The 16,853-nt window shown below is 42.0% G+C and overlaps 1 protein-coding gene and 1 long non-coding RNA gene across 4 annotated transcripts in view; one reads left to right on the top strand and one right to left on the bottom strand.

The window, feature by feature from the left end:
- Positions 1–10,256, bottom strand: part of PPP2R5A (protein phosphatase 2 regulatory subunit B'alpha) — a 65,935-nt gene extending 55,679 nt beyond the window's left edge. Inside the window, exon 1 of the mRNA XM_041757426.1 lies at positions 9,385–10,256. Within this exon, the coding sequence (XP_041613360.1) occupies positions 9,385–9,580 (196 nt within the window). The 5' untranslated portion in view covers positions 9,581–10,256. The remainder of the gene's footprint in view (positions 1–9,384) is intronic.
- Positions 8,789–16,853, top strand: part of LOC121492172 — a 39,715-nt gene continuing 31,650 nt past the window's right edge. For all 3 annotated transcript variants that reach the window (XR_005988128.1, XR_005988131.1, XR_005988127.1), the window contains exon 1: positions 8,789–9,227. This is a non-coding gene — a long non-coding RNA (uncharacterized LOC121492172). The remainder of the gene's footprint in view (positions 9,228–16,853) is intronic.

Genomic DNA, 16,853 nt, shown 5'->3' on the forward strand with positions numbered 1-16,853 from the left:
ATTTCAACTACTACCACCCTTAGCCCAAGCCATGCCATGCCATGCCTTGCCTTGCCCAATAAAATAATCTAACTGGTCCCCCTTCTAAAAATCTTGTTCTGCAGCCGACAGCTAATGATGTAGTTTTTTTCTTTGTCAAGCTTCCTGAAAGAGATGTCCATACTTACTGATTTAATAATTTTCATTCATTCCTCACTTTACAGAAATTTCATATAAATCCTCTGAAATGCCTCTCAAGTCACCAATGATAGTAAGACTACAAAACCCATGGAGACTTTTCAGTTCTTATTTGACTTGTCAACAGCTCTTTTTCAATGTTACTAGTCCCCCACCCCCACTTTTAAATATTCTCTTCCCATGACTGCCTTGCCTCTACTCTCCCGGTTTCCCTTTGCTTCCACTCAAGCTGTCTCTCTTGCCTTGAGATTACCCCCTTTCCTTTTAACCATCATCTAAATGATGGTATTCCTTGGCCTCTTCCCTTTCCACCATTTTCAGTGGTTGCTTCTACGTGAATCATTTCAAATGCCACTTTTAATCTAAAGACTCTCAAATTGTTTTCTCTAGGATAGCTCTTTCTGTTTAGGTGTAGACCAAATATTTAACTTCCTAGTGGACAGCTTCACTTTGAACCTGTCCAACAAAAAACATTTTCTCCCAAATCTGATCTTTCTCTTTTCTTCCCTTTCAGTACAATTGCTATTATGCCTCTAGGTTGCCCAAGTTAGAAATGTATCGTCATTGGTGTTTCCCTCTCACAAAGTCCTGCCTTAGACAAGGCTACTGTCATCTCTTGTCTGAATTACTGTGTCAGCATCCTAACTTACATCCTTACTCCCATCCTCCAATACACTCTTCATGCTATTATCAGGAGTAAACACAGCACATGGCATTAAGATTATGATATAGACTCTAATCGTTGCTTCATCAGTCTCTTGTCTGATCAGTTCCCTGTTACAATATCCTTTATCACAGCCACAGAGACTGCTGGAAGTTTCTCAAATATGCTATACTCATTCACCTCTAGGGCTACACATATTACCCTTTAGGTAGACCTCTCAGACCCCATCTGTCTTGGCTGACCACCTCTTTTAGGTCTCAGTGTACCTGCTGCTTTCTTCAGGAAACTTTACCTGATCTCTCTCCTTACATACCAAAACTGGATTGGGTCCCCTGTATACTACTCTAGCCACTTACTGCTTATTCTTATCACAAAACATGATAGTAATTCAAACTGCCTTATATGTCTATATACCCCACCAAACTACAAGCTCCTAAAGACATTTTTTTTAAAAAGCATTCATTTTATCCACTTAAGTTTTAATCTCTAAATTTTAAGTACTATGAACACCAAAGAGAGGAAAATAGGAAAATATTTCTGCACCAGACTGTGAAAGCAAGTATATATATATCTAGTTTTAACAGCAGGCAAACAAAAATTTTCCTCTGGCCAATTAAAAGAAGAATGGTAGTGTAAGTTGGGTTTTTTGTTAGTTTTAAGCAGATACACGGGCGCCTGGGCAGATCAGTCAGTTAAGAGGTTAAGCATCCTACTCCTGGTTTCAGCTCAGGTCAGGGGTCTTGGGGTTGTGGGACTCAAACCCTGTGTCAGGCTGCCCACTCAGCAGGGAGTCTGTCTGGAATTCTCGCTCCCTGTCTCCCTCCCTCTCAAATAATCTTTTTAAAAAAGCAGATACATATTCCTACAGAAATTATAATTTATGGCTTCAGCAGATGTTTATTATTAGAAAAGTCTGTCTAAAACACTCAGTTTTGCTAAATCAAAATTCAGGGTTTACAACAAAAACTGTTTCATCGTTTTCACTTTATTAATTTAAAGGCATGAGATTAACAATGTGTTCAAATAATCACTAATTTCTGATAACAGCTGTAATTATAGATTAACTTTTACCAATGGGTGTGAAACAAAGGCAAAATCACTTAAAAGAGAAAATGTATAATTTTTGAAGTCATATCTAATACTTCTGAACTACAAGTTTTAAGTCCAGCCATTAAAAAATTCTTGTTTTAGACATTTAACCTCTTTTTTCCGTACTGCCCAGTTTATTCATTAATAAAGCAAAATCTGAGAAAACATCTAAGAGCTTAAAAACCCCATATTTCCTCCTCCCTAGGTTAAAAAAAAGCTTCCCTGATGAAATGACAAGCTATTTACTTTGAATACGAGTGAAACTGATTCCCAATGGAGATTAAACTACAATGACTTCCGAGGTCCCATTCACCACCAGAAGGCTCAACTAGATATAATATGGTAAGGTTATAGTAGCTGCAATTAGCATCACCATTCCAGTAGGAGGAGTGTGTTCCCAAGAAATCCCTTGCCTTCGGTGTCCAAGTTAGAAATAGGTTCTCTGAATATTATCATGTGAGCCTATCATATTCAGCAAATTATTCCTCTGAAAATCATAATACATTTCTTTAGGATTTCTGATCAAAATTGCAGATTTCTAAAATTCACCAATACTCACTCGAAAAAGCCCACAAAAACAAATTCCTTCAGGAAAGACTTCAAACAGATATACATAAAAAGTAGCTTTGAAACTGCTTATTAGTCAATATCCTGTTCTGACAAGTAGAATTTATTTTGCATGAACCTACTCTGACATGTAAAACTCTTTCAGCAATGCATTTAGGTTCCCTGTTACACAATAATACATTAAAAGTAATTATATACTTAAAATCTGTTCCTTTCATCTCCTTCAAGGACATCCTTATAAAGATTGCAAGTCAAATTTGGAAATTACTGCAAACTAATTATTTGAGTTCATTTAATGTTTGCATACACATGTGCAGATTGGGAGTCAATTCAGTACTATTTTTCCACACAAACCTTACACAACACCTTTCCTAGTAGGAAATCTATCAATAATGTTACCTACCTATCACTTAAACCAGTTATTTGCAAAGCATAAAATACAAGAGCAAACTTCCTTCATTTTAAACCTACATTTACTATTTACTGTCATGGTATCAAAAGCCCAGAGTTTATTTCCTTAAAATCCCTGAACTATATTTAGACACAAATATAGCTAAAATATAGATATATATTTATATCTATAAAAACAAAAAAGAGGGAGCCTGGGTGGCTCAGCAGTTGAGTATCTGTCTTGGGCTCAGGGTGTGATTCTGGGGTCTCCAGATAGAGTCCTACATTGGGCTCCCTCTGGGGAGCCTGCTTCTCCCTCTGCCTATTGTCTCTGCCCCTCTCTCTGTGTCTCTCATGAATAAATCAAATGTTTAAAAACAAAAAACAGAAGGGAACCAACCAATCTGCTGATAGCATCAAACTTCACTGAACAAACATCACTGAAAGAAAATCAATAACTAGATAGGGGGAGGAGTGTTAAGGGAGGAGGGTCAGACAACTAACAGGTAATTTATTTGACAAGAGTTACTTTAACTACAGAACTATATTTACTATGCACAGAATACTGTTATTTGGTACAATAGGATGTGAAAACACAGATGACATCTGCTTTCAAAGTCTTTCATTCTGGAGAGAGAACATTGTTCCATAACTGAACACTGACTTAAAAAGACAAATCAACAAATAGGAGTCTTACTCAAACTGCATAACAGAAAGGCCAAAGACAAAACAAGAACATGAAATATAAGTGGTCCTTGCTGTTCTATCTTCAATAAAAAGCTGTAGTCAAGATTAAGATGATAGAAGTAAAATATATTATGCAAAAAAAATTTCTTGTCACTGAATAAGGACAAGGCATGACCAAAAATACAGTTAAGTTCAAGAAAAGTTCATTGGTTCAATATCTAATATTCAACATATACGCTAGAAGCAGAACAATGCCTTTAGTGTATAACAAATACCAGTTTTACAATCCAAAGTGGTAGGAATCATCATGTTACCCTGAATGATGGGATTAAAACCCCGTTTTACTTCTCACTTTCATTTTACTCAGCCGCAGCTCTAAAATCAGAGAAAAGAAAAATGGACCACCTATTATAAAATGGTAACAGTTGAGTTTTAATTATGGTAACTACAGAAAAATCCTATAGAATCATCTCATCGTACCTAAAACTCCAGAATCTAACATCACTTCAAGGAAAGCAGCTGATTAGCTATAGGGGGCAGCAAAGTTAAGAGAGTGAAAAGTAAATAGCAGGAGGTGAAGTGAGGGCAGGAAATGTTAATAGGCTGGGTAATGAGCCACGAGTATCAGAGAAAAGGACAAAGTCTCAATTAATGAATTAAATCAATAGACAGATAATGCTAACTTAGTGATTCTCAACCCTGGTTGCACATTAGAATCACCCTGGGAGCTTTTAAAAATACAAATGCCTGTATCCTACCTTAGGCCAATTAATTTAGAATCTCTTGAGGATGGGCCTGGCATTGATATTTTTTAAAGTTCTCCAAGTATACAGACACGGTTGAGAACCAGAGCGCTAAACACAAAAATAAAAATAAGCTAGTCTCCATTACCAGCTTTTTACTATTTAAAAAATTCCAAAAATAAAGCATAAAAATCTATTTCCCAAATACATTATTTTTGTTGATAAACTTATCTTTGTCATTCAAAGAGGGACAAAAACTCATTAAGAACTAATTCATCTTTGTTATTTTATCACGGAAAAATATAATTCTCATAAATAAAAATGATTAAACTGATGCAAAAAGACAACTCAAGTTTACTATTTACAGGATAGCACTCTATCCCAATAAAGATCACACTATTTTAACTAAACACATTTTACTGCATTATCACTTTAGTCAATTAGATATTTCATAAAATAATCCAAAATTCAATTAAGGATAGAATAGGAGAGGTAATAAAACTGGGGGGGAAAAGGAATTTGACCCTAAATATGAATTCTGTAGATGTTAATTAGAAAAATTTTCCTTCATGTAGATGCCAGCAAAGGATACTACATTATCAATTTCTCTAACAAGCATATTCTAAAATTTAACTAAAAAATAAGTCTTCTAGAAGAAATATGACATTACTTTCAGAAAATAATCCTAAAATGACAAAAATGTTAAATCCCTTTGCAAACATTTTTCTTGATATATTCAGATGAATTTCAACTCTCCTTTAGAGCCAACCCAACTATAAAAAGGGGTTTGGGGTTTATAGAAAATGATAGTAACTTTGAGAAGACTTATAAATCTTAAAAGATGAGTTGGTAGTGTTTCCTCCACCACAAGAAAGTCAAGATAGTTAAGAAACTTCAGATCATTCAGCATTCTTGTTCCAGTTACCCTAAAACACCAAATACCTCATCAAGGGAAAAAAAAATTTTTTCCCTGAAGGTAAGCACAGCATTTCATATCAGCATCACTGTTACTGGCCTGGGTACCTTCCAGTGGGACCCAGTTTCTTTTTTCTTTTTTTCTTAAGATTTTATTTATTTATTCAAGAGAGACACAGAGAGAGAGGCAGAGACACAGGCAGAGGGAGAAGCAGGCTTCATGCAGGGAGCCCAACATGGGACTCGATCCAGGGTCTCCAGGATCATGCCCTGGGCTGAAGGCGGTGCTAAATCGCTGAGGCCCCTGGGGGGCTGCCTGGGACCCAGTTTCTAAGAATATACCAACAAAGAATCTGAGTGATACTTAGGAAATTTTTCACTTCAATCTCAAAGCCAGTTTCATTGTTCTTTGCTATTTACTGGCTGTCTCTTAGAAGAAATGCACATCTATACAATTCTATTGGTTAATTCAACTACTTTGCTTGGTAAAAATCTTCTAACTACAGCTTTTAATAATTTAAACAATCTTAACCCCACCCTATTTCCTGTTCCATACTTATGCTGAAAAATGATATAGTTTCACCTTACTTCACATAAATCATTTCTGAAAACTGGTTAAAAATAGAATCATTCTTGAAGTACACTAGCAAAGTTTACTATTTATATGAGTCCTTCATTAAAAAATATTCTTAATCTGGACTTTCAAATACCAAAGAGAATGGGAACCAACACTGCCTATTTTTAGATACTTTACATTATTTCACTTAATCCCCACAATCCTGAGATATATTATGCCCATTTTACAGATAAGCAAAACAACTCAGAAAGATTAGAAATTTACCTTTGATCCAAGACTGACCTCAATAACCCAACTCTATAACACTGGTTTAAATTTTTATAAAATAGGTTAACAGCAAAAATACTGAAATCATTTGACCTGAGGACCCATATCAGTTGCAATATCACATAAATAGTCACAGGCTTGAAACTAAGCTGTATAAGCCTCTACATTCTCATCAATAAAATGTAAATGAAAAAATAAATAAATAAAATGTAAATGATAACTGGTTTTGCACAGAGTTGCTGGGATGACCCAGTGAAATATAATGTTTGTAAAAACACACCTAGCTATGGCTTGTCATGCAACAGCATGACCTTAATAGGTGTGAAAAAGCAAGGGATATCAAGAATAAGGACTCTATTTTTACTCCACCTCTTTGGACTGTTTCACTTATTATATACAATACTGCTTTATAATTGTAGAAAAAAAGTCTGAAACAATTTGTAAATGCTAAGAGTTATATAAATGTAAAGCATCTACTACTTTACTAAATAAATTCTTCCAGAGACTTAAACCAAATAGGTTAAAACAAGCTGGAAAACTTCCCTATTTTGAATAACAGATTTTTTTTTAATGTTAAAAGTTTCCTAACTGTTGTTACTAGAGTAAAAGTTTAAGGTAGAAAAATTAAGTCCTATATTAACTTAAATTTAAAAACAGGAAAAAAAAAAGGTTGATAAAATGCCTCAGTTTTTATTTTCTAGTACATAGTTCTCAGGGGGAGCTTATAGAATTAACATAACAAGAACATTTAAAAATGCTTAGAAAAAAAAATTTTTTAAGCTATACAAATCAGGCAGTTGAATTTTCAGGACCCACATGGCAGGTCCTAATTTTTTAAAAAATCCTTTTAACAAGGCTTTTTTATTAAAAACTTTCTATAACAAAATAGTTTTCTCTGAACATTTTCCCTATTAAAATCCTGCAACCTACTTAGTAAATGATTTTGCACAAATAAACTTCTTATAGTGAAAAAGTTGGATTATTTTGTTAATTCTTACCCATAGTAAGCTTTGAGGAAAATAGCTGGCACCTTTCCAGCTTAGATCCATGTGGACAAAGTGTAACATAAGCAGGTTAGTATAAACACTTGAAAGATCTTGGTTGCCCACAAATATCTGAATCTCTCCACAGGAAGATTATATTTCAGAGCAGGAAGAAAAATTCTCTTTCATACACATACTAAAGGGTTTTCCACTGGTTTTTGTTAAGACCACAAATGGAAAAAACTACTATAGACAGAAAAAAGCACACAACTTTGTGGTATCAAGCACACTGCCAAGTACCATGTGAAGAAACTGGATTTTTTTTAAAAAGCACTTTTCAAGCCTTTTGGCATCTGGAGTATAAGTAGCTCTTATTAGTGGGTAATCCCAGTAAGGGTCTTATTTCCACAATTATATTTGCATAAACTTACCTCGAATACCTAAACTTTCCTTTTAAAGAACACTGTATTTTCATGTTAAATATGCAGAATTAATCTAAAGTTCCAATCTTATTTTTTCTCTACTAGTGACCAAATACTGTAAAAAAAAAAAAAAAATTCAATGGCACCTTCAACTTGTTGAACTATGCACCATATAATTTAAAAGGATTACTGGCTCTGCGTATTTTTGTCAAGCTTTTAAAAACTGCATTAAAACTCCATCTCCTAACCATGTTTAATATGCAACTATTTTTATTAAATAAAAGTAAATACATTAGTAAGGACAATACTAAGGACCCACAATACCTTACTAAAAAAGCAAATTTAATAAATATGAAAAACACTAGCAGCAAACTTCCGATAATGAGAAATTTCACAATTTAATGGAAAAAAATCAATGACTTAAAAACGTTTTAATTAAGTTTACAACTGAAATCCATGAATAGCAATCCAATGTCCTAACAGGTAAGACGATATTCTTTTATAGCTATGATATCACTCAAGAATTAAAATCTTGGCAATGCCTACCACTGTGGTTTACCAAGGACTATGATATGTAAATTTTAACCATTTTTTGCATGCTGCATGACAAATGATAAATGCAGCCACACACGCTACACGTTTTTTCAATAAAACCTTTCAAAAGCTAGTTGGATTCTGGCTGTGGAGGTCCCTGATTTAGAAGCACCCCCAAGACAGGGCAGTATAGGGTCTGAACGGGGGTTCCAGATCTATCGCAGGTCAACTGCGATTCGATCTGGGGTTTTCTTTAGACTCCTAGCCAGACTCAGGCGAGGTCCAAAGACAAATCAGAACCAGATTATCCTTGAAGGAGGCGAAACGGATCGAAAAATCTCACCACCGATTCTATTTTAGTATGAGCCTTTAATTTCCAGGCCTCGCAAGACAGATGATCTAGATTTCTATCAGGTTTCTTTTGTGCTAAGAGTTGTCTGAAATACCTAGGAGGGTTATCCTCTCGTTCCGAGCGAATTTCTCGCTCACAGAGAAGCGAAGACACGAACACTACAAAATTTAAAGAGAATAACGCACCAAGAATAAACCAGACCACCGGGAAACATTTTATTAAAAGTCCCCTGAGCCCTTGTGGGAAAAGCACGCGCGCGCCGAGAAGCGCCAAGCTCTCCTGCAGAGCCCCGCGCACGGACTCGAATCTGAACCACGGTCCCCGGGAACCCCCGCTTGGCGAACCCAGTTCCCAATCCGCTGCAAAGCGACTGCATGTATGGACTCTCTTGCAACTTCCCCAACTTCACCGTGTACGTGAATGTATCTATGTCTGTATCTTCTCCGGCAACGAAGTATCCGGAGTCTCTCTCCACTCTCGGAGTTAACGATACCACGTGAACCTAAGCGACCCAGCAAATAAGGCGCTGCACGAACTAGTCGGGTTTTCACGCCCGTTCCTCAGGAGCGGGGGTGCCCGGCAGCCGAGTCCCCGTCGCGGTCTGCGTCAGGACGGCCCCCAAGGGCGCGCGCCGTGTGACCCTGGGGTCGCTCCCTCCGCGGCCGAGGGGAGCAGAGGCTGCGCGCAGACGCCCGGCTGACTGAAGCGGTAGAGGAGTAGTTCCGAGCGTCGGAAGAGCGGAGGAGGGTCTTGGGGGGCAGGGCAGGCTGGAGCCCCCCCCCCCCGCGCCGCGCGCCCCGGGCCGGAGTGAAGAGCCACCGGCGGGGGGCTGAGCCGCAGAGCTGCAGGCGCCAGCGCAGGTGAGCGAGCGCGCAGGTGGGCAGGGGGCTGTGGCATCCGCAGCAAACTCTGCAGAGCAAACCTGTTGGATGCGGGCGCGGGCGCGGGCGCCGGGAGGCAACGCGAGGGACGCGACTCCCGCTCCCCCCGCCCCGGGGCGGCCCCCTCGGAGGTTACCTTTGAGCTGGGGCAGGGGGTGCAGCTCCGCCTGGCTGCCCTGGCTGCGGAACTGCGACGAGCCCTGCGAGCGCTTCTGCCTCTGCGCCTTGCGCACCGATTTCCGGGTGAAGCCGTCCACTTTCTCCGAGGCCGAGATGGCGGCGCCGGCAGCCCCCGCCGGCGGCGGCGGCGGCGACGACGACGACGACGACATCGCCGCGGCCCTGGCGCCTGGCAGCTCCGGCTGCTGCGTGCAGGGAACGGGCAGCGGCAGGAGGAGGAGGAGGCGCGGGGAGCTCGCGCCCCTCCGCCCCGTCCCCGCGGCCGCGCCGCCCTCCGGCCCCCGGGCGCCGCCGAGCTTCTCCGCGCCGCCCGCCCGCCCGCCGCCGCCGCCTCACGGCCACATCTCAGGGCCGGCGGCTCCTGGTCCCCGCCGCGCGGCCGCCGCCTCCCGGGGCTGACGGAGGCGAGGGCGGGGACGGAGGGGGGTGAAGAAGTTGTTGACTCCGGCGCGGAGGGCGGGTGGAAGAGAGCCCGAAGTTTGGACAACTGAGGCGACGGCGCGGGGGTGCGGACGCCGCGCGCGCCTCGCCCCTCCTCAGCCCCGCGCTGCGGCCGGCCGGCCCCTCAGCGGCCGCTGCCCGCGCTGCCCGCGCAGCCCGCAGCCTCCTCCCGAGGCGCTGCCATCGCGGGGCCCCCCGAGCCGCCGCCGCCGCGGTGCCCGCTCTTCCCTGTCAGCGCCGGACCCTCATCTCCCGGGGCGGTGACCCGCCGCCCGGGCTCTGGGCGCGCACACACTCGCTCCCCGCGGCGCCGCGCGGTCCGAGCGCCCTCCCCCGCGCGCCCTTCCGCCGCCCTCGGAGGAGCCCCGGCGAGCGACCGCGAACAACTTGAGGAGGTGGAGGGCGCACGCAGGGGCGGGGGGCGGGGGCGGGGGCGGGGGCAGGACGCGGGGAGAGTGTGTGCGTGTGCGCGCGGCCGGGGGAGGGGCGGGCGAGGGGTGGGGAAGGAGGAGATCGACGGACAACTTCCGCGGGGTCCCGCCGGCCTCGGACGTTCGGGGAGGGAGTAGGAGGCGGGTAAACATGCCAGTTCTCTCAGCCAATCGCAGGCCTAAGCGGCGGGACCGGGGTGGGGCGTGGCCTCCCGGGCGGGCTCTGAAGCGGGGAGGTTAGGCTGAGTGGGGCGTGGCTGTGTGACGGGCTTCTGCCACAGCCAATCGTAAGTGAGGACGGCGAGCGGCGCGCCGCTGCGTCACAACAGCGCGATGAATTCTCCTGCTAGAAAGGGGAAGTGCCCCGCCTCCGGCGAGCTCCTCCGCGCGCGTGCGCGGCAGCTCGGGGCTCTCATTGCTCTCCCGACAGCCTATGAGAAGACCAGGGAACCGGAGTGGGTAGTTTTAGAGAGCAAAATGGAAGGCCCTTTCCCTTCCCCTGTGCTCCCTGCTGGCCAATGAGGGACTGAAGCGACTGATGGGGTCTGTCTGAGGTCTAGGGCGGGAAAGAGCGCCAGGTGTGTTGCATCACTAAGATGGGTGGAGCAGAAGTCCGGTTGGGGAAGCGGGCGGTGGGGTTAATGGGCGACGGGGCCCCGGGGAGGGCGAGGAGGCCAGTTGGTCCTGTCGGGAGTTGGGCCCTGGATTTCTGGGCGGGCCCTGGGGCCTCCACCGGCCCTAAATCGCGTAATTGGTACTTGGCCGAGTAAAGGTGTAGCTAGGTGTAGCTCTTGAGGGGTTCGGGCACGGTGGCTTCAAGAACTGTTCTCGCGCCTAGTGCGGGCCGCGTAGCACCTGCTTCAAAGAATCCCCCCTGTCCACACCGTCCAAGAAGAGGTTTCTCGTGCCCTGGCGTCCCATTCGTTTTCACCTCTTCTTGCGCCGGAGGTCTTCAGCTTCTCCCACGGAACGAGTGCAGATTGCATGATCCGTGGCTTGTGGATTTGGGGGCTTGCTCTTTACTCTCATCGTGGTCTCTTCCTTGGAGATTCCGCCTAGATTTGAAACCTCTTTTTTTTTTTTTTTAACATTTATTTATTTATTCATGATAGACATAGAGAGAGAGAGAGAGGCAGAGACACAGGAGGGAGAAGCAGGCTCCATGCAGCAAGGAGCCCGACGTGGGACTCGATCCCGGGACTCCAGGATCGCGCCCTGGGCCAAAGGCAGGCGCTAAACCGCTGAGCCACCCGGGGATCCCCAGATTTGAAACCTCTTAAAGACCGCCATGGTCACCATGTATGTGTGTGTACGTGCGGTGCTTTGCGTATCGTGTTTAATAAAAATAAGTGAGTTGATTTGTATGAGAAGTACACACAGGGAACCAAATGTTCTTTCTCCAACCTATTATAAGACTGGTACTAAACGCTAGTACTAAACGGAATTCGTGAATTGAGCTAGTACTAAACGGAATTCGTGAATTGAGTTGTCACGTATGTAAAATGGATAAGCACCTACAGAGTGGAAGAAGTCTTAGAAAACCTTTAAGCCTAAATGTAAGCCTAGAAAAGTTTTAAGAATGAAATACGTAAGCGCAATGGTCTCTCCCTTTGGCTTAGGGGTTTTGCACTTGGGGGGCCCAGATCTCGGTTCCTTCTCTGAGGAGCTCCAGACATTTTCCTTTCCACTTGGTAAAAATAGGTGCCATGTGTTTAAGCAAAAGTGGCCTGATGCCTACGTACAGATTTCAGCTTGGGGGGTAGGAAGTTGGATTCTAGATCCAGAACTAAATCGCTTCAAAATTCTTTCCTCAAATTCAAGAGTGGTGAAAGTGTATCCGACTCTCCTAGTCAAGGAGGTTCAGATCTCAGCAGCCAGTTTTGACAATCATGTCAAGCTCCAGACCATATTGAATCTACCTTCACAAACGTTCAGACCAGGCCTTCTCACAATTTGCGCAATTGGCTCCAAACATACTTCAGAGCTTTGAACTTCCCTGCCAGATCGGTCTTTTAAAACTCCATTCACATCTTATTCACATGTTTGAAGAAAGAGTCCAAATTTAAGGCTCTCTTCAAGCTAACTCCTAACTACCTTTCTTTTTTTTTCTTTCTTTTTTTTTTTTTTCTAACTACCTTTCAAGATATAAATCCCACCATGTCCCTACACAAACTCTTTTTTCAGGTCAGACACATCATTCCATATACTGATCCCCTAGAAGTAGTTATATTCCCTTGATCTGCCCTCCACCCCCACCCCCGCAACCCTGTGGTCTTTACTCTTACAACATCTTGAAGTAATCTTTCTCCATCTGATTGAAACCTATCTTTTTTTCAAACCTCAGCTCAATCCCTATCTTTTATGAAGCCATTTATGGTCATCTGGCCGGAAGTGATGTCTCACTTCTTTACATTGCCCAAGCATTTATTGTCTGCATCACCCACATGGCCTGTCCTCACGTACTGTTGGAGATGGCACTATGCTCTTCCTCCTCTGAAAGCTTGTAAACACCAAGAGATCAAGAATTTAGTCTTTCTATCCCTCCATATTCCCAATTGAGCCCAGGACAGACATAGTACATAACCTAATTTTTAATTCTCAAGAGCAGGGTTAATGAAAGTGTGGTCATTTGATCACCTGCATCAGAATCTTCTGAGGTACTTATTTAAAATGCAGATTCCAGAGTGCCTGGGTGGCTCAGTTGGTTAAGTGTCCCATCTGACTCTTGATTTCGCCTCAGGTCATGATCTCAGGCTCCTGTGGTGGGCTCCATGCTCAGCAGGAAGAGTTTCTCTTCCTCTCTCAATCTGTCCCTCCTTCCATGCATGTGCTCCCTCTCTCTCTCATAAATAAAATCTTAAAATAAAATAAAATAAAATAAAATAAAATAAAATAAAATAAAATAAAATATAGATTCCTGGATTTGGTCCCAGACGCACAGAATGAGAACCGATGGGAAAAGCACTGAGAAATCCATAAGCTCCCTAGATTTATCCACACGGATGTTTGAAACTACTATTCTTTGGATATTACTTTAAAAGGTTGTAAATGTCCAGAAGTCAGAGGTAGTATAATTAATGATAAAGAGAATTTATGTAGGATACGAAGGGGAAATAAATAGCAGAAAGCAAACCAATAAAGTTAAAAATTCATCCTGAAATATGATAATGGATACTGGAAAATAACAGAATAGATGGGAAATAGATAACAGAAACTAGTTGTTGAGATACGTGGAACCAGCAAAGATCTCAAGGCTTTCCCAAATGGCCCCTTGGGGAAGAATTTTGAGCACAATTTTAAAGAAAGAGTGAGTCAAAATCTGAAAAGAGAGAAGGATAACATTCCATCTTGGGGGAGATGGGAAGAACAATAGCCCGAGAATTGGAAGGCCTGGCTCTTATTTACCAGTAGTATGATCCTGCCAAGTCACTCACTCTCAAGAGCCTTAGTTTCCACATGTGTACATCAGGAAAAAAATTAGGTGAATAATCTTCCTTACAGGGTTGGCATGATTTTTAAATGTGACCCATGAAAGAAAATACTTGGGAAAGCAAAAACTATTCACATGATAATTTTATACACACATGATTTTTCATGCACTGTCATGAGTAAATAAGCTATCTGGGTCCTAAACAGAGATTTGGTCACTAAGAGTCATCTATCAGGAAACTGCAATCGCAGTACTAATCTATTTGAGCCTCTGATGCAAGAAAAGTGTTGATGATGTTTCCATGCCATAGACCTCCTGCCTCTTCCCATCTGTGAAGACCCTTGGCAGACACTGATGCAGAGGCCAAGGCTTCATCACTGGCAAATTCTTTGGATTGGTTTGTCCTCACATGACTTGACTTCCTTAGTCCATAAACATAAGTACAGTTACTGATCTCGTTCTTGTATTCATAATGCCTAGCTTGCTGAGGAAAATGAGCAATTCATGAAACAACAACATCCACAATAGCAGAATCATGGTTCTTTAATAGTTTTAAAGAGTGCATCAAAGAGAGTGTTCTTTCCAAATCACTGTGAAATTCTCTAAAACATACCCAAGCAACGTTTTGGCTGTCAACATTCTCCTTCCTTAAGAGCCATGATTCCCAAACTGTGCTCTAACAGAACACCAGACAAATGTGCTTTATCTGCAGAATCAACTAGAGACAGTGTCTTCCAAATTTACAAAAATAAAAATTTGTCCTATATACTTTTCTTAAAAATTTCATTCTCATAAAAAATAGTGAAAGGGACTAAAGGGGAAAGGAGAGAAAATGAGTGGGAAATATCAGAAAATGAGGGACTCCTAACTCTGGGAAACGAACAAGGGGTAGTTGGAAAGGGAGGTAGGCGGGTGGTTGGGGTGACTGGGTGACGGGCACTGAGGGGGGCACTTGACAGGATGAGCACTGGGTGATATGCTATATGTTGGCAAATTGAACTCCAAAAAAAAAATTTCATTTGCACTACCACTTTAATGGAAACTATCAAGAAGGTATCCGATTTGTCATAAAAATGTTGGTTTTTATTTTTATTTTTTAAAGATTTTATTTATTCATGAGAAACACGGAGAGAGAGGGAGAGACACAGGCAGAGGGAGAAGCAGGCACCATGCCAGGAGCCCGATGTGGGACTCGATCCCAGAACTCCAGAATCACGCTCTGAGCCGAAGGCAGACGCTCAACCGCTGAGCCACCCAGTTTTCCCAAAAATGTTGATTTTTAATACCTCCTTTTTTGTGTAAATACACTTATTATTTAAAATTTAGAAGGAGTAAAAGGGTCGGAAAAAGTCTTGCTCCCATCTCTGTCTCACAACATCCAGTTCTCCTCCTCAGAGGTAGCTATCAGATTCTTACATGTGCTTTTTTTCAGAGATATGTTTACTTAAGATTTCATAAACTCACATTTTAAGAAGCTCATGATTGTAGGTGTTTCACACTGTTCCAGACTTCAGTGAGCCTTCTAGAGTTCTTACAGGTTTATGCATATTCATTCATTCATTCATTATTTTATTTATTAATTCACTCATGTAACATATTTATATTTGCATGTTCTGCACCAACAGAATTAGAAAGCTGAAGGCGTCTCAATGGCTGATCAGTACAGGTTTGGTTAATTGATACATGACTCTAGGTAGACCAAGAAGGTCCTTCTCACATGCTGCAAACTAGTCCAAGTTGGAAAGTCCTTTTTAATATATATCTTACAGGAGACTTTTGTTTCTATGTACAATGAGATTGTCTAATAACTTACTATGCAAGTTGTTAAAGCTTCTTGAAATTTGATTTTCATAAACTAAACTCAGCACTTCTCTAAAATTTTTCAAGGACTCTAGTTCTGTGTTGTCTTTCTGGCCCTTGTGCAAGCACAAGTGCTCACTGAGATGATTAGAATTCCTGCAATTTTCAGGAAGGGTCCTTTGTTATCAGGGCAAGATCAGTCATGGTTTTCAGTTGCCACTACTTTTGCTTTTTAATTATAAATTGTTTCTAGTCAAGCTTATCATTATTAAATCAGTTCATTGTAGTCTGTTATACAGGCTATTGTGTTGGTCAACCAGAAGTTTAGACAAGGCCAGTGGCAGTAGAGATGGATTAAATTGGAGATCTACCTTAGAAGAAGAGTACATAGGACTTGCAGAAGGTATTATTAATCTCCCAAAACATGCTGATAAACTTACATGTTATGATTATCATGGAATCTCTCTTCCATAGCTGTGAGGTCTTTTGGTTCATCTAAACAGGCTTTAATCATAAATGCCTGATGTACCCAGACCTTTATCTGTATAGATGAGGAACCAGGATAGAATTTGAAGGGACTCAGCTCATGCCATATCCTCTTGTCCTTGCAGAATGTGACTAAAAAAAAAACCTGTTGTTGGCAAACTCTCCACACTTTAATTCAACCCTGAAAGCATTTTTCAAGTGCCTGCTAGGTACCAGGCAATATGCGAGACACTAAGAATGGAAAGATAAATAAAGCATGGACCTTACAATTTAGTGAGGAGGGGCAACATAAACAAATGATCAAAGACTACATCATAAGTGTTCCTTATGGGTGTTGTGTGAAAACAGTGAAAAGAAGATCCGAGTTTGTTTTGGGAGCGGGGACCAGAGAAAATTTAACAGAAAAAGTAATGTTTGAAGTGAATCTTAAAACAGTTTTCGTATGGATAAGACAAACAACAACAACAAAAACTTGCCATTCAATAAATTAGCTTCCCCACATTTCTTTATCACTAAGAAGGTTTTCATATCTCCGCCAATGAATTTACTTATTTCACACAATATGTTGCCAAGAAGACATTCCAGTGCAACAGAATCAACTATGCCACACCTTGTGTCAGAATTTGACCTGGAGGTGGATAGTTAAAGAAAAAGCAGAGATTAAATTCAACACGACTGCCCTCTGAATATATTTGGCAAAGCAATGATTATAAAAATACTATATGGTTTCTTAATGTTCCACTCATATGTGAATTTTATATAAATCTATAAATGGTTTTCCCTTTGTATCCACCTGAAAAAAGCGTCTAGGTTTTGAGACAGTCCCTATCTTAAAAT

The sequence above is a fragment of the Vulpes lagopus genome, chromosome 1 (genome assembly GCF_018345385.1).
Source record: "Vulpes lagopus strain Blue_001 chromosome 1, ASM1834538v1, whole genome shotgun sequence".
In the NCBI taxonomy this organism is placed as follows: Eukaryota; Metazoa; Chordata; class Mammalia; order Carnivora; family Canidae; genus Vulpes; species Vulpes lagopus.